At 51.5% G+C, this 22,867-nt stretch overlaps 1 protein-coding gene across 1 annotated transcript in view; it reads left to right on the top strand.

The window, feature by feature from the left end:
• The window catches only part of tnip1 (TNFAIP3 interacting protein 1), a 90,625-nt gene that overhangs the window by 50,756 nt on the left and 17,002 nt on the right, over positions 1–22,867 (top strand). Inside the window, exons 10-15 of the mRNA XM_038793558.1 lie at positions 2,173–2,304; positions 5,444–5,572; positions 7,373–7,501; positions 13,007–13,132; positions 16,262–16,342; positions 19,714–19,893. Of these exons, the coding sequence (XP_038649486.1) occupies positions 2,173–2,304; positions 5,444–5,572; positions 7,373–7,501; positions 13,007–13,132; positions 16,262–16,342; positions 19,714–19,893 (777 nt within the window). The remainder of the gene's footprint in view (positions 1–2,172; positions 2,305–5,443; positions 5,573–7,372; positions 7,502–13,006; positions 13,133–16,261; positions 16,343–19,713; positions 19,894–22,867) is intronic.

Below are 22,867 nucleotides of genomic sequence, written 5' to 3'. Positions count from 1 at the left end.
GCAAGTGCGGGAGCGAAGGGGGTTATTGGGGAATCAGTGTGGAGTGGTGGTCCCTTCGGAATGCTGAATGGGAAGGGAATGTCCGTTTGGTGGTGAGATCAGACTGGAAATGGTGGAGGATGGTCCTTTGAACGCGGAAGCTCGCGGGTTGAAGTTGAGGACGAGGGGAACCCGATCGTCATTCTGGGAGGGAGGGGGAGGGGTGAGTGCGAGAGATGGGTGGGTGGAGGAAAAAGGCAGACCATTTTGGAGGGTTGCACGGTAGCACGGTGGTTAGCACAATTGCTTCACAGCTCCAGGGTCCGAGGTTCGATACCGGCTTGGGTCACTGTCTCTGCGGAGTCTGCACATCCTCCCCGTGTGTGCGTGGGTTTCCTCCGGGTGCTCCGGTTTCCTCCCACAGTCACAAAGATGTGCAGGTTAGGTGGATTGGCCATGATAAATTGCCCTTAGTGTCCAAAAATGCCCTTGGTGTTGGGTGGGGTTACTGGGTTATGGGGATAGGGTGGAGGTGTTGACCTTGGGTAGGGTGCTCTTTCCAAGAGCCGGTGCAGACTCGATGGGCCGAATGGCCTCCTTCTTCACTGTAAATTCTATGAAAAATCAGAACAGATGCAATGGAGGAACTGGGAAAATTGAATAATCAATTATGCACTAATGCATTATGCAATTATGCTATCCACTTGTGCAACTGTGCTGCCCAAAGATGTGCAGGTTAGGTGGATTGGTCATGCTAAATTGCCCCTTAGGTTAAAAAGGCTAGGTGAGGTTACTGGGATAGGGGTGGAGGTGTTGGATTAGGTAGGGTGCTCTTCCCAAGGGCCGGTGCAGACTCGATGGGCTGAATGGCCTCCTTCTGCACTGTAGGGATTCTATGTCCACCTGTTACTAGTTAAACGTGGTCTCCCTTTCAACCTGGTTGCTTCCCTGTGATCGCTACACCTTTTGAAGACATTGTAGCTGCACTGAATCTAAATTCTAAACTCCCTCCCTGAACCCCTCTGCCCCACTCTCTCTTTAGCACTCTCCCTCAAACCTACCTCTTTGACCAAACTTTGATCTGTCTCAATATCTCCTTACTTGGTGTGATGGGGGAAGGTGGTGGCACAGTGGTATTGGACTTGTGATCCAGAGACCCAGGATAATGCTCTGGTATCCAGTGTTCGAATCCCACCACGGGTAGATGGTGAAATTTGAATTCAATTTAAACAAAAACAAAAAATCTATCATTTAAAACATTTTTTTTTTCTAAATTTAGATTAGCCAATTATTTTTTTCCAATTAAGGGGCAATTTAGCGTGGCCAATCCACCTACTCTGCGCATTTTTTTTGGGTTGTGGGGGCGAAACCCACGCAGACACGGGGCGAATGTGCAAACTCCACACGGACAGTGGCCCAGAGCCGTGATCGAACCTGGGACCTCAGCGCCGTGAGGCGGTTGTGCTAACCACTAGGCCACCGTGCTGCCCTTAAAAATGATGACCGTGAACCAATTGTGGTAAAAACCGACCTGGGGATTCACCAAAGTCCTTCAGGGTAGGAAACCTGCCAAATCCCCAGCAATGTGGTTGACTCTGAAATGTCAGTCAGTTGAAGGGGCAATTAGGGATGGGTAATAAACGCTGGCCCAGTTCTGTTTAATAGACACTCCTGGGCGTGTCGGGGGTGCGACTTGGTTGTAACTGTTGTAAATGGCCTGAACAGTCATTTCCAGTTCAGTTCTGTTGCCGACCACTAGATGACAGCGTTTAGAAGGAAATTCCATTGGCACTCAAGAGTTTTGGCTTTGCTCAAATCAATACTTGTCCCCCCTGTTCTTTGTCTCACCCCTTCCTCCCTCCGCCTCTCTTCCCCCCCACCCCCTCCCAATCAGCCCTTAATCCATATAATATGACACTTGTGTTAAGACTGGAGAAGGTCAGATTGTTCTCCTTGGAAGAAAGAAGGCGAAGGGGGAAAAGGTAATGGGGGCGTTCTGAATCGAGATGTGTTTTTGAAAGCGTAAATCAGCTTAAATCACCGTGACTTTCTCGAAGGGGAGTCCGGGACGCGAGATCAGCACTAGGTTCTGCATAACTCTGTAGCGTGACTGTCGGGATTGCATTTTGTACCAACTAAACGAGGGCGGCAGGGTCTTGGTGATTGTTACCTGTCCTCTCTGTTTGAATTCAGATTGTGAATCTGAGGCAGCGATTGACAACAGTCCAGAAGGAGCTGAGCGAGCGAGAGAACGGCTGCGAAGAGAAGCAGAAGGAATTTGACAAGATGCTGCTGCTGGCCAAATCCAAGATCGAAAACGGGGAGGTACAAATTCTGTGAATGTGCTTTGGATGTCAGAATGGGGAACAGGAGTGGGCCATGTTCCAGCCTGCTGCGTCACTCAGTACGATCCGGACTGATCATTGATCACCGCTCCGCTTTCCCACACACTTCCCCGAGAGACCATAAAGCCCATCTATTCCATAGAATTTACAGTGCAGAAGGAGGCCATTCAGCCCATCGAGTCTACTACAGGCCCCTGAAAGAGCACCCTGCCCAACCCCACACCTCCACCCTATCCCTGTAACGCAGCAACCCCACCTACACCTTTTGGACTCGAAGGGGCAATTTAGCCGGGCCAATCCACCAAAGCTGCACATCTTCAGACTGTTGGGAGAAAACGTTAAGTCGATATTAAAAAAGGCTTTGTTCTTCGGGAAAAGTAAACTTCAATTGGGTGGCAATGGGTTTTAATGCTTTGACCCCATTTCCCTGTCGCATAGAAAGAGAAGTAGGTCTGTGTGGAGTGGCAAATTGCATTGTCAACCATTGAATGATACGTAATTAGATTACAAAATTAGCGCTGGACTCTGAACGTGCGGCTCCTTCACTGCTTGTATTTCTCGATATGCTCCCGTGCAATAATCAGTCTCTGGATCTGAGCAGTGCCTTTGTAGATCTCTGCAAGTAACTTTCCAAAGGTTTTCCTTTCCGAAGCATATTTGGCAGCTTCATCCAACGCTCTCTGGCCTAAACCAACTGCTCCAGCAGCGACCGGTGGTCTGGCCTTATCCAACGCTCCCATTGCAATTTTGAAGCCAGCCCCCTCTCCAACGAGGACGTTCTCCTTGGGCACTCGCACATCTTCAAAGACAATGCCTCTGGTATCTGAGCATCTCTGGCCCATGTTCATCTCCTTTCTTCCTGAAATATATTCAACGTGGAGGATCCAGCTGGAAAATTCCAAAGATTCACATCTCCCATTGAACAAATGTCTCCCCATCTGAGTCCTAAATTATTGCCCCTTATCCTGATACTCCGTCCCCCCCACCCCCCACCCCTTTTACATTCTCCGACCAGGGGGGACCATCTCTCAGCGTCTATATTAAAAGCAAAATACTGAGGATGCTGGAAATCTGAAATAAAAACAGAAAATGGGCAAGGCGGCGGCGCAGTGGTTAGCACTGCTGCCTCACAGCTCCAGGGTCCCAGGTTCAATTCTGGCCTTGGGTCACTGTCTGTGTGGAGTTTTCACTTTCTCCCCGTTTCCTCCCACAGTCCAAAGATCTGCAGGTTAGATGGATTGGCCATGATAGATTGCCCCTTGGTGTCCAATGCTGAAGTGGGGGTTACAGGGATAGGGCGGGTGGGGGAGGGGGGGAGTGGGCGAGGTTGGTGCAGATGGGTCGAATGGCCTTCTCCTGCACTGTAGGAATTCGGTGAAAATGCTGGATAAATTCAGCAGGTCTGGCAGCACCTGTGGATAGAGAAACAGAGTTGATGTTTCGAGATCTATATGACCCTCTCCAGAGCCTCTGTGTCGACCCTGTCAAACCCATTCGGAATCTTGAATGTTGCAATGAGATTGTCTCTCATTCTTCTAAACTCCAGACAATATAGACCGCGGGCTGGATTCTCCTCCCCGCCATGCCACATTTCTGCCCCGACCCTCCCCGGCGGGATTCACCGTTACGTCGGCCGGTCAATGGGGTTTCCCATTGTGGCGCAGCCCCACTCCGTCGGGAAACCCCCCCCCCGGGCGCCGGCACAACAGAGAATCACGCCGGCGGAGAATCCCACCCCCCAACTTAGCCCCTCATCAGAGGACAACCTCCTCCTCCCACAGACCAATCCATTGAATCTTCACTGTATCACTCCCTCCAACGATAGTATGCCTTCCATTAACTATGAAGAGTAAAACTACGCAGTCTCCTACTGTGGAGGAAGACATATGTAAATTGGACTAAACCCGGACTTGTGTGATGTCCTGCAAAGCCAACAGGTTCAGAAACACTGAGAGCACGTCTTCCAGGGTGAAGGAATAGGAATACAACATTTGTATAAAATCTTTAACTAGCAAAGGAGCTGGCTCAATATACGTTTTTACAACAAAAACAGAAAATACTGGACAATCTCAAAGCTTTGACAAAGAGTCATTAAGGCTCGAAACGTCAGCTCCCTTCTCTCTCCACAGACGCTGTCAGACCTGCCGAGATTGTCCAGCATTTTCTGTTTGTGTTTCAGATCCCAGCATCAGTAATTTGCTTTTTAAAAGCTTTTACACACTCTCACTCTCTCTCTCTCTCTCTCTCTCTCTCTCTCTCTCTCTACTCTTTCTTACTCTTTTTCTCTCTCTCTCTCTCTCCCTCTCTCTTTATTTTTATTCATTCAAGGGATGTGGGCCTTGTTGGCTAATTCATAGAATTTACAGTGCAGAAGGAGGCCATTCGGCCCATCGAGTCTGCACCGGCTCCTGGAAAGAGCACCCTACCCAGGGTCAACACCTCCACCCTATCTCCATAACCCAGTAACCCCACCCAACACCAAGGGCAATTTTGGACACTAAGGGCAATTTATCACGGCCAATCCACCTAACCTGCACATCTTTGGATTGTGGGAGGAAACCGGAGCACCCGGAGGAAACCCACGCAGACACGGCGAGAACGTGCAGACTCCACACAGACAGTGACCCAAGCCAGAATCAAACCTGGGACGCTGGAGCTGTGAAGCAATTGTGCTATCCACAATGCTACCGTGCTGCCGGGCTAAGCCAGCATTTAATGCCCAGTTCTTTTACCCTCTCGCTCTCTCTTATTTGTTTTCTCTCTTCCTCTCTCATTTTTTTCTTGCCCTCTTTTTCCTTTTTCTTTTCTCTTTTTCTCGCTCTCTTTCTTTCTCTCTCTGTCTTGGACAGTCTCTCTCTTTCTCAAGCACTTGATGGGTCAAATGGCCTCCTTCTACCTCACGTCTCTCTGAGTCTTGCTTTGTTTTTCTCTCTCTCTCTCTCTCTATCACTATCCCTCACTATCTCTCAGAGTTACACAGCAACTCACTCTGCCCAGTGCTCTTGAGATGGAGTGGGGGGGGGGGGGGGGGGGGATGCTGGAGATGGGCAACATCATTTCAATTTAAACCAATTGGCAAATTTACTGACAGCCTTTCTCTGTCCCGCTTCACCCTTCAGAGTGAAAAGGAAAGATGTTCAGCAGAAATTAAAGAGTTGAAACAGAGGAACCAGTGCCTGCAGAACCAGCTCCTGCCTCTCACCAAACAGAGGGAATACCAGGACAGGGAAATCCAACGTCTCAACAAGGTGAGCCTCCCGTGCCCCTCAGAACCTGGGCGTTTGCAGGCTCGGTCTTCGGCCTACCCTTCTCCATCTCCCACAGGCCGCTGGTAACCTGGCCCCTTGTTTACCTCCGTTCCCCAATCGCCGAGTCTGACGCAGGAATGTTTTATCTGGAAATGCGTTCCACTCAATGAAGCAAAAGGTCATGTAAATATTATCTGCTTCGTTAGAGTTCATGGCCTGGAGTTTTAGGATGACGGGGACTTGGCCTCCTCCAGCTGAGGAGGCAGCGGAACCACATTCCGCTGACTCCAGGAGCCCTGGCACCATGTTATACTCTAACGGACTTCAGCCCTCACTCTATAATGGGCTGGCAGTTCTCCAGCAACAGTGCTACAGTGGCTGGAAGAGGCACTGCAGGGAGCGGCCTGGCTCTCAGTCCCGGGTGTTGTGTTTGGTGTTCGATGTCAAGCCAGGAATCTACCAAACGCCTTGTGACTTGTCCAAACCAGGATCTTTATTGAACCACATGTGGCAAGATAACGATCTGTTACAGGGCAGGTTATCGTGGAGTTTCTTTGTACTCGCCTGGAACTACCCCAATGCACGACTGTCCTCATCTACATCTTCTAACCATCACCCGATCACCGGATATGCCCCCACTTATATCTGAGTGCCTTGTCACACGACCCCTGTCTGGAGACCGCATTGTGGGTCTGTACCGCCATCTGCTGGTTGGAGGTCACACCACCAGCCATCTACAAAATTGCTTACGGGCATATCACCACACCGGGAACTGGCGAAAAACGTCAGTGTCAGACGTCCCAGGACAGGACGGGTAGGGATCATCTGAAAGGTTGCCGGGGTGGGGGCTTTGGGAAGGGTGGGAGGTGATTGGGGTCTTGGAGGTAGGCCTGAGTGGGTAGGAGGAGGAGGGCACCCCCTTCAGAAGGTGCCCCTCTCAGAAGGCGCCCCCTCACCTTGGTGCCCGAGATCCAGTTATGTTGAAAACATATAAAATTTTAAAAAACTGTCGAGATTTAACGGAAATGAAGCAGAGTCCCGTGTTGAGCGCGTTTAGGTGTGTCCCAGCGCTGGTCGCACCAAGAACGACCCCGCAATTAAACGGGACCCTGCTTCATTCCGGGGCCTCAGCAAGGAACGACCCTCCAAGGCCGCGTTCCGTCCAGCCTCCGCTTGCCAGCGGCCTCGGCAAGGAACGCCCCTCCAAGGCCGCGTTCAGTCCAGCCTCCACTGGCCAGTGCAGGAAGGTCCCCCTCACACTCTGCACTCCCCACCTCATTAGGTCAGGACATCCTCTGGCCCAATCCCCAGCATGGGTAAAATGGCACCTTGGCATTGCCAGCCTGACACTATGGCAGTGCCCCAGGTGGCATGGGGGGGGGGGGGGGGGTGACAGAGTAACACCCTGCCCAGGGCTCGACCACCTGTTGCCTGGGAGACCCGCTCCAAATGCTGGTGCACCTGGTCCACATTTGTGGAGACCAACACTAACCAGCGCACGTTTGGGGTCATTGAGGCGCCGGGGTTAGATCCCACACCTTGGGTAACTCAGGTGAGTGCATATTAAAATGTGCCTTACTGCACACATTAATATGCAAATTTAGGTCCTGCCCATTGTGGGCAGTATGCAGATCGTGACCTCTTGTGAGATCCTGTTAGATCTTGCAAGGTATAGCGAACCGGGTAAATCTCGTGCGAAGCATCTTGCGGGATTTACTGACCGCATCGCGACCCGAATCTTCTTTCTTCCTTGCACTGATCTTCGCTGAGCAGAAGTTGTCTCTCTCTCTCTCTCTACAGGCCTTGGAAGAAGCCCTCGCGGTCCGGTCGCCCGCTCCACACCCGCCTCTCTTCAAAAACACTGGGGAATCCTGCATGAACACGAGGAGGACTGAGCTGCTGACGCAGATCGAGGTCCTCAAACAGCAGGTGAGTCGATCCTTTCCCGCAAACTTTTCTCTTTCTCTCTTTTATTGACACTCCTGCGGCCGTCCATCCACGGCTTCGCCGCCCCTCCCTAACTCTGTAACCTCCTCCAGACCTCTGTACCTTGTCCTTCTGTAACCTCCTCCAGACCTCTGTACCTTGTCCTTCTGTAACCTCCTCCAGACCTCTGTACCCTGTCCTTCTGTAACCTCCTCCAGACCTCTGTACCCTGTCCTTCTGTAACCTCCTCCAGACCTCTGTACCCTGTCCTTCTGTAACCTCCTCCAGACCTCTGTACCCTGTCCTTCTGTAACCTCCTCCAGACCTCTGTACCCTGTCCTTCTGTAACCTCCTCCAGACCTCTGTACCCTGTCCTTCTGTAACCTCCTCCAGACCTCTGTACCCTGTCCTTCTGTAACCTCCTCCAGACCTCTGTACCCTCCTCCAGACCTTTGTACCCTGTCCTTCCCTCTGACACCTCCTGTGACCCAACTGCTTTGAGGCAATATTAGGTCCTGTTACAATTGACCCTCTATTTTGTATCCCCTTCCCCTCCATCTCCTGTCTCTCGCTCTCCCACCCCAGGCACTTGGGTTTGCTGATGGCAGCTAGTGGTATAAACACTGCGGAGGGGAGCAGAAAGGGTTACTGATGAATAAAGTGTGGGGGGTGGGTGTTGGGGGGGGGGGGGGGTACTGTGGTAGATGGAGTTCAGAGTGGGAAATGTGAGGTAATTCACATTGATTCTGATAAGGACAGAGTCATAAAGTACCGAAGATGACATTCAGCCCATCTGTACCAAAAAAAAACCAAAATTCACATTTAATTCCAGATTCATTATTGAATTAAAATTCCATCAGAACCCATGTCCCCCTGAGAATTCATCGGGACCTCCTGATTCCCAGCCCAATGCCGTTACCGTGACACCACCCTTTCTCTTAGTGTCTCCTCGGACTTGTGGAAGATCAGCAGGTTTTGTTGGGTCCAAGGACAGAAATTGTTGAGAGTCATTGGTCAGGAAGAAAAAAGATAATTGAAAAGGCTGATGGAACGTTGGCCTTTATCCACGGAGGGGCTGGGATTCTGAGGAGTTATAGAATACCAACAGTGCAGAAGGAGGCCATTCAGCCCATTGAGTCTGCACTGACCCTCTGAAAGAGCAGCCCACCCCGCCCTAGCCCCATAATCCTGTAACCGAACCTACACATCCCTGGATGCTAAGGGGCAATTTAGCACGGCCAATGCACCTAACCTGCACATCTTTGGAATGTGGGAGGAAACCGGAGCACCCGGAGGAAACCCACGCACGCACGGGGAGAACGTGCAGACTCCGCACAGACAGTGACCCAGCCGGGAATCGAACCCGTGTCCCTGGCTCTGTGAGGCACCAGTGCTAACCGCTGGGCCACCGTGTCGTTTACATCTATCTTGGGTCAGACCTCATTTTTCTCATGCAGTGTTCAGACCTCAGCACTGCACCTCAGTAATAAGAGCACGAGTAAGACCCCTTTGTCTCCTCGAACCTGCTCCGCCGTTCAATATGATCAGGGCTGATTATCTGTGTTCTCTTCACTTTCCTGTCCGTTCCCATATCCCTTAATTGTCTAAGGAGCCAGAAACCTGTCACAACTCCCCCCCCCTCCCCCCTCCCCCCCCCCCCCCCCCCACACACACACACACACATCCACACACACACAACGCAAATCCTGCTGTTGATTAGAGACATCCTTTCCCCTACCACGGGAATAACAGTACAGATGCCTGAGGGTGACCCGCCCCCTCCCATCAGAGACCCCCACCAGCCGCCCCTGCCTAAAAGCTGAAGAGCAGTCCAGGCAGTAGAGTGAAAAATCAATTAATTTTCACTTACCCTTCCCTAACACCTGCTGACTCAGACAAAAGTATTTAAAGCAGCATCTGTTAAAAGTGTCAGAGGCATCCTCAAAAGCCCAGTTCAAAGGGCTTCAAATCCCTGACAGCCTTTGAAATGCAAATATTACATTCAAAGGGGCTGGTTTAGCACAGTGGGCTAAGACAGCTGGCTTGTAATACACAACCATACCAGCAGCACGGGTTCAATTCCCATTCCAGCCTCTCCGAACAGGCGCCGGAATATGGTGACTAGGGGCTTTTCACTGTAACTTCATTGAAGCCTACTTGTGACAGTAAGTTTTAATATTATTATTATTATTATTATTATTATTATTAATAATAATTTCACACAGCAGTACATTTCACTAGCCAGTGATTGACAATTTTATTGGTCCAGACACAACTGCTTTTTGGGGTTTTGTTTATTTAACTTTCCCTTCGCGCTTGAATGCATCTCAGGTACCCTCCATTGATGCCAACCACAATGTTTATAAACACTTTTCTTATGATTGACAGCTCTTCACCACATCAAAAGGAACTAAGTGCTTTCTGCTGAGAAAAAGTGAAAGCACTTAGCTGCTTTTGCTGATGATCACAATGTTTATGATCATTCAGTGAGAACCCGCCCAAGCTCCAAAAAAATCACTAAGTGTGGGTGAATAGCGATCTGGATGTCTCCAACACTCCAAACACTTGATTGAATCACCCTGTAAAGCCCACCCAAAATGAAACTCAGCTATATTTTGGGAGAATCGTACCCATTAACTTTGGGTGCGATTCTCCGGCCACGTTGCACTCAAGCGAGAGCACAGCCTAGCAGGAGAATCTCGATAAATGGGTGGGGGGGGGGGTCCTGGAAGGGAGGGTGTGCAGTAAGGGAGCTTGGTGGCACCTGAAGAGGGGGGACCCCCATGGACCCCATAGCGTGGTGTCCTCACTTGGGGGGGTGTGGAGTAGTGTCTGTGTGTGTGGGGAGTGACATTGTGCATGGGTGGGGGGGGGGGGTGTGGGGGACCCACGCTCACTTCGAGATCGGGGCATCCTTTCAAAGTGGCGGCCCGATCTGAGCTCAGCTCCCCAGAGCTAAAAAAAATTCTCAGTCTGGCCTAAACTGGTGATAAACTCCCCAGGGCCCAGAAAAGTGTCATTGAATAGCGGTGGGGAACTCGCCGACGGGAAACTTCCTGAAAAACCCACCACAAATTAACTTAGATATTTTCTGGGAGTATCGGGCCCAATATCTCTTTGCAGCCTCTTGTGGTCCTCCTCATAGCTTACATTCACACATACTCATTACTCTCTGTCTTTTTCTCTTGCTTTGCTGTCAATACAAAGCTTAGTCGTTAATGTCCATTGCAATTAGTTGTTGCCACAGCACTCATCCCTTCTCTGCTCGCAATCAGCCAACTTGAACATGTGCCCCTAATCACTGCTCTCCGCTTCCTGTCCGTTAACCAATCCGCTATCCGTACTGATATATCACCCCCGACACCCCCACCCCCAAATCCATGAACCCTTTACTTGCATTATTAACGTTTTGGTGTGACACATTATCAAATTCCTTTTTGAAATACAAGTGTACTAAATCTACTGGTTCTCCTTTATCTACCTAATTAGTTACAGCCTCAAAAAAAACTCTGATGAATTTTATATTTCTAATATAACTCAAATAAATACTATTTTCTTTTTGTAAAAACATTTTGGCTTTGCTTTAAAAAAAATTATAATTAGTGTGTTCACTGTTGTGTCTTTGGACTAACCGTGCAGCATAGACGGTAGATGCATGTGGGTTGAAAGCAACACTATCAGAGTTTATTGACTCTACAAAGGCTGGAAGTGGACAGCCAAATATCTGGATTTTTGTTTTATAAATTTAGATTACCCAATTATTTTTTTCCAATTAAGGGGCAATTTAGCGTGGCCAATCCACCTACTCTGCACATTTTTGCGTTGTGGGGGCGAAACCCACACAGACATGGGGCGAATGTGCAAACTCCACAAGGACAGTGACCCAGAGCCGGGATCGAACCTGGGACCTCAGCGCCGTGAGGCAGCTATGCTAACCACTAGGCCACCATGCTGCCCCGTCCCAGATAGCTGGATTGTTTGTTTTAATTTCCCTTCACTCCTGAATGATTTTAGCTTTCTGTGAAGTTACAGCTGCTGCTTTCTAGACATCTGTCTGAGGCAGCAGGTGTAAGGGACAGGTGAGAGAAAAAGCTGTTTGTTTTCTGCCTGAAATGCTCTTTAGCTTCTCGGCAGGGATGGCTGATGTGGTGGTGGGGGTGTTTGTTATGGGGGCCTCTGTTATCGGGGGGGGGGTTATTTGTTATGGGGAATTCTCTGATATGGGGGTCCTCTGATAGGGAGGGTCAAAGATTGAGGTTTCTGGTGGGGGCAGGGTATTACGGGCGTCTGATGGAGGGGGTCTGGTGGGGGGGGCATCTGATGCAGGCAGCTGGAGGGGGGGGCATCTGATGCAGGCAGCTGGAGGGGACTGGGCCCTCTGATGGACTTTGGGGGCACCAATCCTAAATATTTATCCCCCTGGCCCACCGTGAGGTTTGTCATATCAGGACCACGCTGGCAAATATTTGCACCAATCCTGGTCCAGAGGGCGGGAGAATCAGGGAGGCGTGGAGAACCCGGTGTCCGATGCAAACCCGTTAAGGGCTGGACACTGGTGCAGGGCACAACCCCCGATGCCGCCGCCAGTGGGTGACTGGAGCATCGCAAAGCGCCGCCGATGACGTTTTGTCCCCGGCGCTCGATCCACGGCCGTATCGGGAACTCTGCTACCGGCGGCTGGAGGAGGAGAATCCAGCCCTCGGTCTCTGCCCTTGGAGAGCAAAGAAGAAAACGCAACAGTCACTGGCGGTGAAACAGGAAGAATGTTTTTAAAAAAACACCGTGGAATTTAAATGGCTCAGGTTTGAGGTTCTGGGATACTGTGGTGAATTGGTACGGTGGACAGAGAGAATCTATTTCACAGAGACAGATCCCACTGATGCTGAAATCCAAACAGAAATTGCTGGCAAAACCCGCCAGGTCGGGCAGCGTCTGTGGGGAGAGAAACGTTTCGGGTCACAATTTTGATGTGAAATGTTTACTCTGTCTCTCCGCAGATGTTGCCTGACCTGCTGAGAAACTATTTCAGCCGGTTGGGGAGTTTAGGACTGGGGGGGGCAAAAGTGTAAAGATTAGAGGCAGGCCTGTCGGGAATAACGTTTTACCCACAAAGGGTTGCGGAAGTTGGGCAGCTGTCCTCCTCGGATGGCTGTTGGTGCTGGGTCAAGAGTTGAGGTAAAATCTGGGATTGTCGGATAGATTTTTGATAAACAAAGCTGCTAAGGAATCGGGGGCAAAGGTGGGTACAGAGTGGTTCCCGGATCCCATTGAGTGTTGGAACAGGGTTGAGGGGCTGAATGGCCTCATCCAGTTCCAATGTTCCTTCCTCGCCTCAAGAAGATGAGCTGGTCATTCACCGCCTGCGCTGCTGGCTGTTTCCCTTGCTGCACGGCGAGGATAGGGGCTGGGTGTAACACATTCTGAGCTGCCTGTCTGTGACGTGAGGAGGGTTTAAATAAGTTGAGGCCTGACTTTAATTACCCACGAGGTTTATTACCCCTTATTTAGGTTAAAATATTTGAGGAGGATTTCCAGAGGGAGAGGAGTGATCGGGAACGCATGAACGAGGAAAAGGAAGAGCTGAAGCAGAAACTGGAAAAGGTCCAATCACAAATGACGTTGCTGAATACCCAGGTACGGAACAACGGTGACTTTCTATCATTTGTTCTTTCTTGTTTGTTTTTCTATCTTTTTATCACTCTGTCATTCTCACTCTCTCTGTCATCCTCGCGCTCTGTCCTCCTCACACTCTGTCCTCCTCGCGCTCTGTCCTCCTCGCGCTCTGTCCTCCTCGCGCTCTGTCCTCCTCGCGCTCTGTCCTCCTCGCGCTCTGTCCTCCTCGCGCTCTGTCCTCCTCGCGCTCTGTCCTCCTCGCGCTCTGTCCTCCTCGCACTCCGTCCTTCTCGTGCTCCGTCCTTCTCGTGCTCTGTCCTTCTCGTGCTCCGTCCTCCTCGTGCTCTGTCCTCCTCGCGCTCTGTCCTCCTCGCGCTCTGTCCTCCTCGCTCTCTGTCTCTCACTCTGTCTCTCGCTCGAGCTGTCTCTGTCACTGTGTGTGTGTGTGTGTGTGTGTATGTGTGTGTGTGTGTCTCTCTCTCGCTGTCTGTCTGTCTCTTTCTATCTCTGTCTCTCTCTCTGCCTCTGTCTCTCTGTCACTCTGTGTCTGCATGTGTTTCTTTCTCTCTCTCTCGCTCTCTCGCTCTGTCTCTGTCACTGTGTGTTTGTCTCTCTCTCTCTCTCTCGCTCTGTCTCTCTCTCTCTCTCTCTCTCTAGCTGTCTCTGTCACTCTGTGTGTGTGTCTATGTGTGTGTCTCTCTCGCTGTCTGTCTATCTCTTTCTTTCTCTGTCTCTCTGTCACTCTGTGTCTGCATGTGTTTCTTTCTCTCGCTCTGTATCTGTCACTGTGTGTGTGTGTGTGTGTGTGTGTGTGTGTGTCTCTCTCTCGCTCTCATGGCTGAAGTTCTCAATCTTTCTCCTCTTATCTTTTTTATTCTCATTTGTTTCCCCATTCGCCCTCAGTCAGCCTCTTTATCTTCCTTCCCGTGCTCCCTCTCCGGGTTTTACTGCTCTGGCCCCCTCCAAGAAGCATGGAGGCTGCCAATGGATTCGGGCCGGGAATGGGTTAGTTGGAGCTGAGGCCAGCCAAAGGCAGCGGGTGATGGGAGGGGGGGGGGGGGGGGGGGAGTGGAAGCCGGGTTCATGTGGCGCTGCTCCGCTGTGAGGAGGGGTGGGCAGAGGGACGGAGACCCCTCTGCCGTGTTATGTCACACCGTACCTGGAGCCCCCTTCACTTCTTAACTGCCACCAAATCATTGCTGCAACATTTAATGCCATGTGAGCGCTACGTTGGCGGGCTGATTCTGCTGCGTTTTCATTTCTGTTCCAAACTCGGGCCCTCTGCCACGTTTACACAACACGGTGACACCGACCTCTGTACACAGTCATATCCCCAAACAAGGTCATAAACCTTGGAGGTTTTACCACGTGACTTCCCATTTCGCAGCACCAAATCTGATCAAATCTCCAATATGTGAGTAAGCAATAAGGGTTTGGGGAAACGCCAATTATTTTCAGTGACCCAGTGATTTTCATTCTCTCTCCCTGCTGTTATTCACAGCTGTACCCACGATTGCAGCCCTAAAAATCTATAACTCCAGCAGCTGGTAACGATATCTGGGTTTCAAGCTGTCAGTGTGCCACCCAAGTGTTTGTTCTTCAGACCTGCGTTTCTGTCACGCCCGTCATTATCTCCCAAAATGCTTTGCAGCTAATAAAAAATGTTTTTTGGAAGCGCTGTCACAGTTGTAATGTAAGGCACACATAGAGTTCCCTCAAACAGCGTTGTGTTGATGTGCAAATGATCTGCTTTTGTGATGTTTATGGAATTTCCAGTGCAGAAGGAGGCCATTTAGCCCATCGAGTCTGCACCGGCTCTTGGAAAGAGCGCCCTACCCAAGCCCACACCTCCACCCTATGTTGTTTGAAGGATCAATATTGGCCAGCCAGGATACCAGGGAGAATCTCTGGTGCCCTTCTTCAGAACAGTGCATCCGCCTGAGAGTCTGACATTTCATCTGAAAGACAGTACTGGCCTCAGTACCTCAGTGATGGTGTCGGCCTAGATTTCTGTGCTCAAGTCTTTGGAGCGGGACTTGAACCCACGACCTTCGGCTCCGGGCGATAGCGCTGCTACCCACTGAGCTACACTCTGCACATCTCTTCCCTTCCTAGTAATTGAGTGGGGAGCACTGAGGGAGTGCTGCACTGTCAGAGATGCTGTCTCTCAGGTGTGACGCTAAACACAGGCCCTGCCTGCCCTCTCGGGGAGGCAATAGACGATCCCACAACCAGCATTTGGAAGAAGAAGAGGAAGAATGTTCTCCCCTTTGCCCTGAACTAATATTCATCCCACAACTGACACCACTAAACGAGAAATGGGTGACCACTTTGCTGTGTGTGTGTTTGCGAGAGCTTGCTGTGCACAAATTGGCTGCCGCTTGTCTTACATTACAACAGTAATTCCACTTCAGGAAGGCAGCGCTTTGTCGACTGTGAGGCACTTTGGGATTTCCCGGGGCTCATGAAAGGTGCTTTCGAAATGCAGGTTTGTTCTTTCGCTCTGTCCACGAGCAATGCCACGGGAGGCTTGCGAGCCGTAGCTAGCGAAGCCTTGTGATTAGGGCGGGTGTCGTAGTTTCTCGCTGCTTTGCTCTGAAGCATTTCCGCTCCCCCCCCCCACCGCGCCCCAAGGTCAGCAAACAGGTGAGAACACAGCAGGTGAAGGAATGTTGAGGGCCTGCATGGGATTCTGTACGGCCTCAAATCTCCGGGTCCAACCCCACGAAGTAAACAACTCAAAAAAAAACAAAGAGCGTGCAGTGGAACACATTTGCCGTTTCTTTTGGTAAGAGGTGAAAACTAGGTGGTGAAATGTTGCCCTGTGAGTTTATCAATGCTGGGCTGCGGTGAGACGTTAGGTACCATCGTACATACTACTGTCCGGGGACTAATGCCGTTTCTTGCTGTTGTTGCTGCTACCTGCCTCCTCTCAATCTATCCCAATTCCCGAGGTTTGGACTTGTTTTCCCAGGTCAGCTGGCACCGTTCCCGTGTCTTTCGCAGTCTGCACTCCGCCATGTCTCCGCCATGTCTCGTGTGAAACTGATACCCACCCCCACCCTCCCCCTGTGACCCCCACCTTGTCTCCCGTGTCGGCACTGTCCCTGCTCGCAGCCGCTTACAGCTCTCTTCTCTGCTCTTTCTTAGCTGGGAATTTATCAGGAAGATTATCAGAAGGAGAAGTTGGAAAAGGAAAATATTCAGAGACTGTTGAAGCTTCGGAAACAGGTATTGTCCTCCCACTGGGGTGGGGAGCAGTCACCAAGACTGCGGCTGATAGAGGGGAATTGGGGTTCAAAATCCAAAGTGAATTTGATTACTTGAGTCACTTTGGAACAGCAGGCGGCCATTCATCCCCTAAAGCCCGTTCTGCCGTTATTGGTGAGCAAACTCCACACACCCACCCTTGTCCCATGTCCCTATACTCCATTGCCAAATAAAAATCTATCCATCCCGCATTTCAAATTTGTAATTGACCCAAACATGGACAAAAGAGCTGAACCCCAGAGGTGAGGTCAGAGTGACTGCCTTTGACATCAAGGCAGCATTTGACCGAGTGTGGCATCAAGGAGCCCGAGCTAAACTGGAGTCAATGGGAATCAGGGGGGAAAACTCTCCGCTGGTTGGAGCCATACCGGCACAAAGGAAGATGGTTGTGGTGGTTGGAGGTCAATCATCTCAGTCCCAGGCATTCTCAGGATAGTGACCTAGGCCCAGCCATCTTCAGCTGCTTCATCAATGACCTTCCCTCCATTCATGATGTCGTAAGATTGCACAATCTTTATCGCCATTTGTGTCCCCATAGATATTGAAACAGTCCATGTCCACACGCAGCAAGACCTGGACAATATCCATGCTTCGACTGACATGTTACAATGGCCATGACCATCTCCAACAAGAGAGAATCTAACCACCACCCTTTGACATTCAATGGCTTTACCATCGCTGAATCCCCTACAGTCACCATCCTGGGGGCTACCATTGACCAGAAACTGGACTGGACTAGCCATATAAATACTGTGGCTGCAAGAACAGATCAGGAACTGGGAATTCTGTGGCAACTACCTTGCCTCCTAACTGCCCAAAGCCTGTCCACCATCTACAAGGCACAAGTCAGGAGTGTAATAGAATACTCTCCACTTACCTGGGTGTAGCTCCAACAACACTCCAGGGGTTAGACACCATCCAGGATGAAGCAGTCCCGCTTGATTAGCACCTCATCCACCACCTTAAACATTCAATCCCTCCACTGACCATCGAAGCATAGTGACAGCCGTGTGTTCCATCTAGAGGATGCACTGCAGGAAGTTAGCAAGGCTCCTTCGACAGAACCATTTAAACCCATGTCCTCCGCTGTATAGAAGGCAAGAGAAGCAGATGCCTGTGGACCCCACCACCTGGAGGTTCCCCTCCAAGCCACTCACCACCCTGACTTGGAAATATATCGCCGTTCATGTACTGTCGCTGGGGCAACATCCTGGAACTCCCTCCCTGACAGCGCTGTGGCTCAAGAAGATCATCATCTTAACATAGAACATAGAACAGTACAGCACAGAACAGGCCCTTCGACCCTCAATGTTGTGCCGAGCCATGATCACCCTACTCAAACCCACGTATCCACCCTATACCCGTAACCCAACAACCCCCCCCCAACCTTACTTTTATTAGGACACTACGGGCAATTTAGCATGGCCAATCCACCTAACCCGCACGTCTTTGGACTGTGGGAGGAAACCGGAGCACCCGGAGGAAACCCATGCACACAGGGGGAGGACGTGCAGACTCCACACAGACAGTGACCCAGCCGGGAATCGAACCTGGGACCCTGGAGCTGTGAAGCATTTATGCTAACCACCATGCTACCGTGCTACCCCACCATGCTACCCTGCTGCCCCACCATGCTACCGTGCTACCCTGATACCCTGCTATCTTCTCGAGGGCAATTAGGGATGGGCAACAAATGCTGGCCTGGCCAGTGATGCCCACATCAAAGAATTAATAAAAATCCATTGTTATTGTGAGAACCTGGTGCAAGTATCTATTAGACTTTGTGGAAATATGTTTCTGCATTTCATTGCCAAAAGGGCTGTCTCTCCAGTTTAGATCCCTCCACACTCCGTCTCACTCTCTGTCACGTTATGTTTGGACAGATAACTGGCAGGAGAAATACCGTCCATAAGAAAATTCAGAAATATGCTCCTGACATGGTGCGAGCTGTGCAGTGTCGCTGAGAGTTTTCAGTATGGGGGGGGGGGGGGCACAGTTCTGTGAGTGTGTTTGAGATGACGCAGTTACTTTGCTACCCTGTGCTGTCAATGTTGCTCCTGTCTATAAGTTCACTCTTGCTAACCTGCCAGTCTATTTGAGCGTTCATATTAACCTCTCTCCCGGTGGGAATTCTGTTGGACAGGCCGGAATGTCGGCTTTTACAAGCCGCCCAACACTGGTTTCAGCAGGGAGCCCTGCCAGGGGGCCGGAACCGCTTCCTCATCAGCCAAGGCTCAGGTGACAGCATCCTGGTCAGAAGGTCGTGGGTTCAAGTCCCATCAGAAACCAGAGCACGAAAAATTAGGGGGCGTTCTCCACCCTGTCCTGTCACAACATCGTTTATAAACAAATTACCTGCTCATTGACCTAAATGTTGATTTGGGGAACTTGCTGATGGACCCAACAGTCACCAAGTTTGAAAAAAGTATTTAATTTGTTGTAAAAGCCGATGGGTTGGTGAAAGGTTCGAGAGAAATGGAAGTCTTTGGGTGGGATTCTCCGTCCCATCAGCCTGGTTTTCCGGTGCGGTGCGATCCGCCCCGCCAGCAGCGGGATTCTCCGTCCCATCAGTCCCGTTTTCCTGAGCGGCGTGCCGCCACCAGCAGCGGGATTCCCGCAGCCGGCCTGTGGTGTTCCCATTATGGCCACCTCACTCCATCGGGAAGCCCGCGGTCTGGGTGCGCTAACGGAGGATCCCGCAGACGGAGCATCCGGCAGACGGAGGATCCGGCAGACGGAGCATCCGGCAGACGGAGGATCCGGCAGACGGAGCATCCCGCAGACGGAGGATCCGGCAGACGGAGGATCCGGCAGACGGAGGATCCGGCAGACGGAGGATCCGGCAGACGGAGGATCCGGCAGACGGAGCATCCGGCAGACGGAGGATCCGGCAGACGGAGGATCCGGCAGACGGAGGATCCGGCAGACGGAGGATCCGGCAGACGGAGGATCCGGCAGACGGAGCATCCGGCAGACGGAGCATCCGGCAGTCGGAGCATCCGGCAGACGGAGCATCCGGCAGACGGAGGATCCGGCAGACGGAGGATCCGGCAGACGGAGGATCCGGCAGACGGAGGATCAGGCAGACGGAGGATCCGGCAGACGGAGGATCCGGCAGACGGAGGATCCGGCAGACGGAGGATCCGGCAGACGGAGGATCCGGCAGACGGAGGATCCGGCAGACGGAGGATCCGGCAGACGGAGGATCCGGCAGACGGAGGATCCGGCAGACGGAGGATCCTTCTGTTTCTCTTTCTTGCAGCAATGAAGTGTTTGGCAGCGGAGTCGACCTCGGAGATGGTGGAAACTCACTGACTTTGGTATTTCCACAGGTACCGAGTGAGAGACGATCATCGGACCCACCCCCTGGGGCACATGGGCCATACTGCCCACCTCCCTACCAGCTGCAGTACCCTCCTCTCGCTCGCCCTGGCGATGTCTATGGAGGCTACGATTGGCAGATCCGCTACCCGCCAGCTGGACTGAATGCTGCACGCCCGCATTACAGACAGGTACGCATGCATTACAGACCAGTGCTCACACAATACAGACCAGTACACACACATTACAGACCAGTGCTCACACATTACAGACCAGTGCTCACACATTACAGACAGGTACTCACACATTACAGACCAGTGCTCACACAATACAGACCAGTACACACACATTACAGACCAGTACTCACACATTACAGACCAGTACGCAGGCATTACAGATACGCACGCATTACAGACCAATAAGCACACATTGCAGACCACCACGCACGCATGATACACTCATGACAGACCGGTACGCATGCATGACCTACTGGTAAGCACATATTTTTTTTTTTTTAAATATCATTTTTATTGGAATTTTTTACAGAAAATATAAAACATAACGACAAACAATGAAATGCAACAAAATAACCCATAATAACCGTACCACCCCCAGACCGTATCGACGCATGTATCCCATCCCCCACCCCCCCCAACCCCAATGAACAACAAAAGGACTTCAAAATAAATTTAAATTAAATAAACAAGCATAGTCATCGTCCGCCCCCCCCCCCCACCTTTTCCCTTCCCCCCCCCCCCCCCGGGTTGCTGCTGCTGCTGTCCCAGTACCCTATCGTTGAGCCAGAAAGTCGAGAAAAGGTTGCCACCGCCTAAAGAACCCTTGTACCGACCCTCTCAGGGTGAATTTGACCTTCTCTAGCTTAATGAAACCCGCCATGTCATTGATCCAGGTCTCCACGCTTGGGGGCCTTGCATCTTTCCACTGCAGCAAGATCCTCCGCCGGGCTACTAGGGACGCAAAGGCCAGCACATCGGCCTCTTTCGCCTCCTGCACTCCCGGCTCCACCCCAACCCCAAAAATCGCGAGTCCCCATCCTGGCTTGACCCTGGATCCCACCACCCTCGACATTGTCCTCGCCACCCCCTTCCAGAACTCCTCCAGCGCCGGGCATGCCCAGAACATATGGGCATGGTTCGCTGGACTCCCCGAGCACCTGACACACCTGTCTTCACCCCCAAAGAACCTACTCATCCTCGTCCCAGTCATGTGGGCCCGGTGCAGCACCTTGAATTGGATGAGGCTAAGCCGCGCACACGAGGAGGAAGAATTAACCCTCTCCAGGGCATCAGCCCATGTCCCGTCTTCGATCTGTTCCCCCAGTTCCCCCTCCCACTTCGTTTTCAGCTCCTCTACTGACGCCTCCTCCGCCTCCTGCATAACCTTGTAGATATCAGATATCTTCCCTCTCCGACCCAGACCCCCGAAAGCACCCTGTCGCTCACCCCCCTCGCGGGAAGCGAAGGGAATCCCTCCACCTGCCGCCTAGCAAATGCCTTTACCTGCAGATACCTGAATATGTTCCCCGGGGGAGCCCAAATTTCTCCTCCAACTCCCCCAGGCTCGCAAACCTCCCATCAATAAACAGGTCCATCAGCTGTCTGATGCCCGCTCTGTACCAACCCTGAAATCCCCCATCAATGTTCCCGGGGATGAACCTATGGTTCCCCCTTAACGGAGCCTCCACCGAGCCCCCCACTTCTCCCCTATGTCGCCTCCACTGCCCCCAAATCTTGAGGGTAGCCGCCACCACCGGACTCGTGGTATACCTCGTAGGAGGGAGCGGCCACGGTGCCGTTACCAGGGCCCCCAGGCTTGTATCTCCACAGGACGCCCTCTCCATCCGTTTCCATGCTGCCCCCTCCCCCTCCATTACCCACTTGCGCACCATCGACACATTGGCCGCCCAATAATACCCCGAGAGATTGGGTAACGCCAGCCCCCCCCATCTCTACCCCGCTCCAAGAAGACCCTCTTCACCCTCGGGGTCCCATGCGCCCAAACAAAGCTCATGATGCTGCTCGTAACCCTTCTAAAAAAGGCCCTAGGGATAAAGATGGGCAAACACTGAAAAAGGAACAAGAACCTCGGGAGAACCGTCATTTTGACGGACTGCACTCTACCCGCCAACGATAGCGGCACCATGTCCCACCTTTTAAATTCCTCTTCCATCTGCTCCACCAGCCTGGTAAAATTAAGCTTATGGAGAGTCCCCCAACTCCTGGCCACCTGCACCCCCAGGTATCTGAAACTCTTCACTGCCCTCTTAAATGGGAGTCTCCCAATTCCCTCCTCCTGATCACCCGGGTGTACTACAAACACCTCACTCTTGCCTAAATTTAACTTATAGCCCGAGAAGCCCCCAAATTCCGCTAACAGCTCCATCACCCCCGGCATTCCCCCTTCTGGATCCGCCACATACAACAGCAGGTCGTCCGCATACAGCGATACACGATGTTCCTCCCCACCCCGCACCAGACCCCTCCATCTCCCTGACTCCCTCAACGCCATAGCCAAAGGTTCAATCGCCAGTGCAAAGATAGAGATAGAGATAGAGAAATACAGCACAGAACAGGCCCTTCGGCCCACGATGTTGCGCCGAACTTTTGTCCTAGGTTAATCATAGAATTTTGGACAATTTGTCATGGCCAATCCACCCAACCTGCACATCTTTGGACTGTGGGAGGAAACCGGAGTACCCGGAGGAAACCCACGCAGTCACGGGGAGGATGTGCAGACTCCACACAGACAGTGACCCAAGTCGAAATCGAACTTGGGACCCTGGAGCTGTGAAGCAATTGTGCTATCCACAATGCTACCGTGCTGCCCTTAAGAAGTTAACCTACACTCCCTTATTCTACCCTAATCCAAGTACCTATCCAATAGCCGTTTGAAGGTCCATAAATTTTCCGACTCAACTACTACCACAGGCAGTGCATTCCATGCCCCCACTACTCTCTGGGTAAAGAACCTACCTCTGACATCCCCTCTATATCTTCCACCATTTATCTTAAATTTATGTCCCCTTGTAATGGTGTGTTCCACCCGGGGAAAAAGTCTCTGACTATCTACTCTATCTATTCCCCTGATCATCTTATAAACCTCTATCAAGTCGCCCCTCATCCTTCTCCGTTCCAATGAGAAAAG

The sequence above is a fragment of the Scyliorhinus canicula genome, chromosome 4 (genome assembly GCF_902713615.1).
Source record: "Scyliorhinus canicula chromosome 4, sScyCan1.1, whole genome shotgun sequence".
Taxonomy (NCBI): Eukaryota; Metazoa; Chordata; class Chondrichthyes; order Carcharhiniformes; family Scyliorhinidae; genus Scyliorhinus; species Scyliorhinus canicula.
This window is presented reverse-complemented; position numbering and strand designations above follow the sequence as displayed.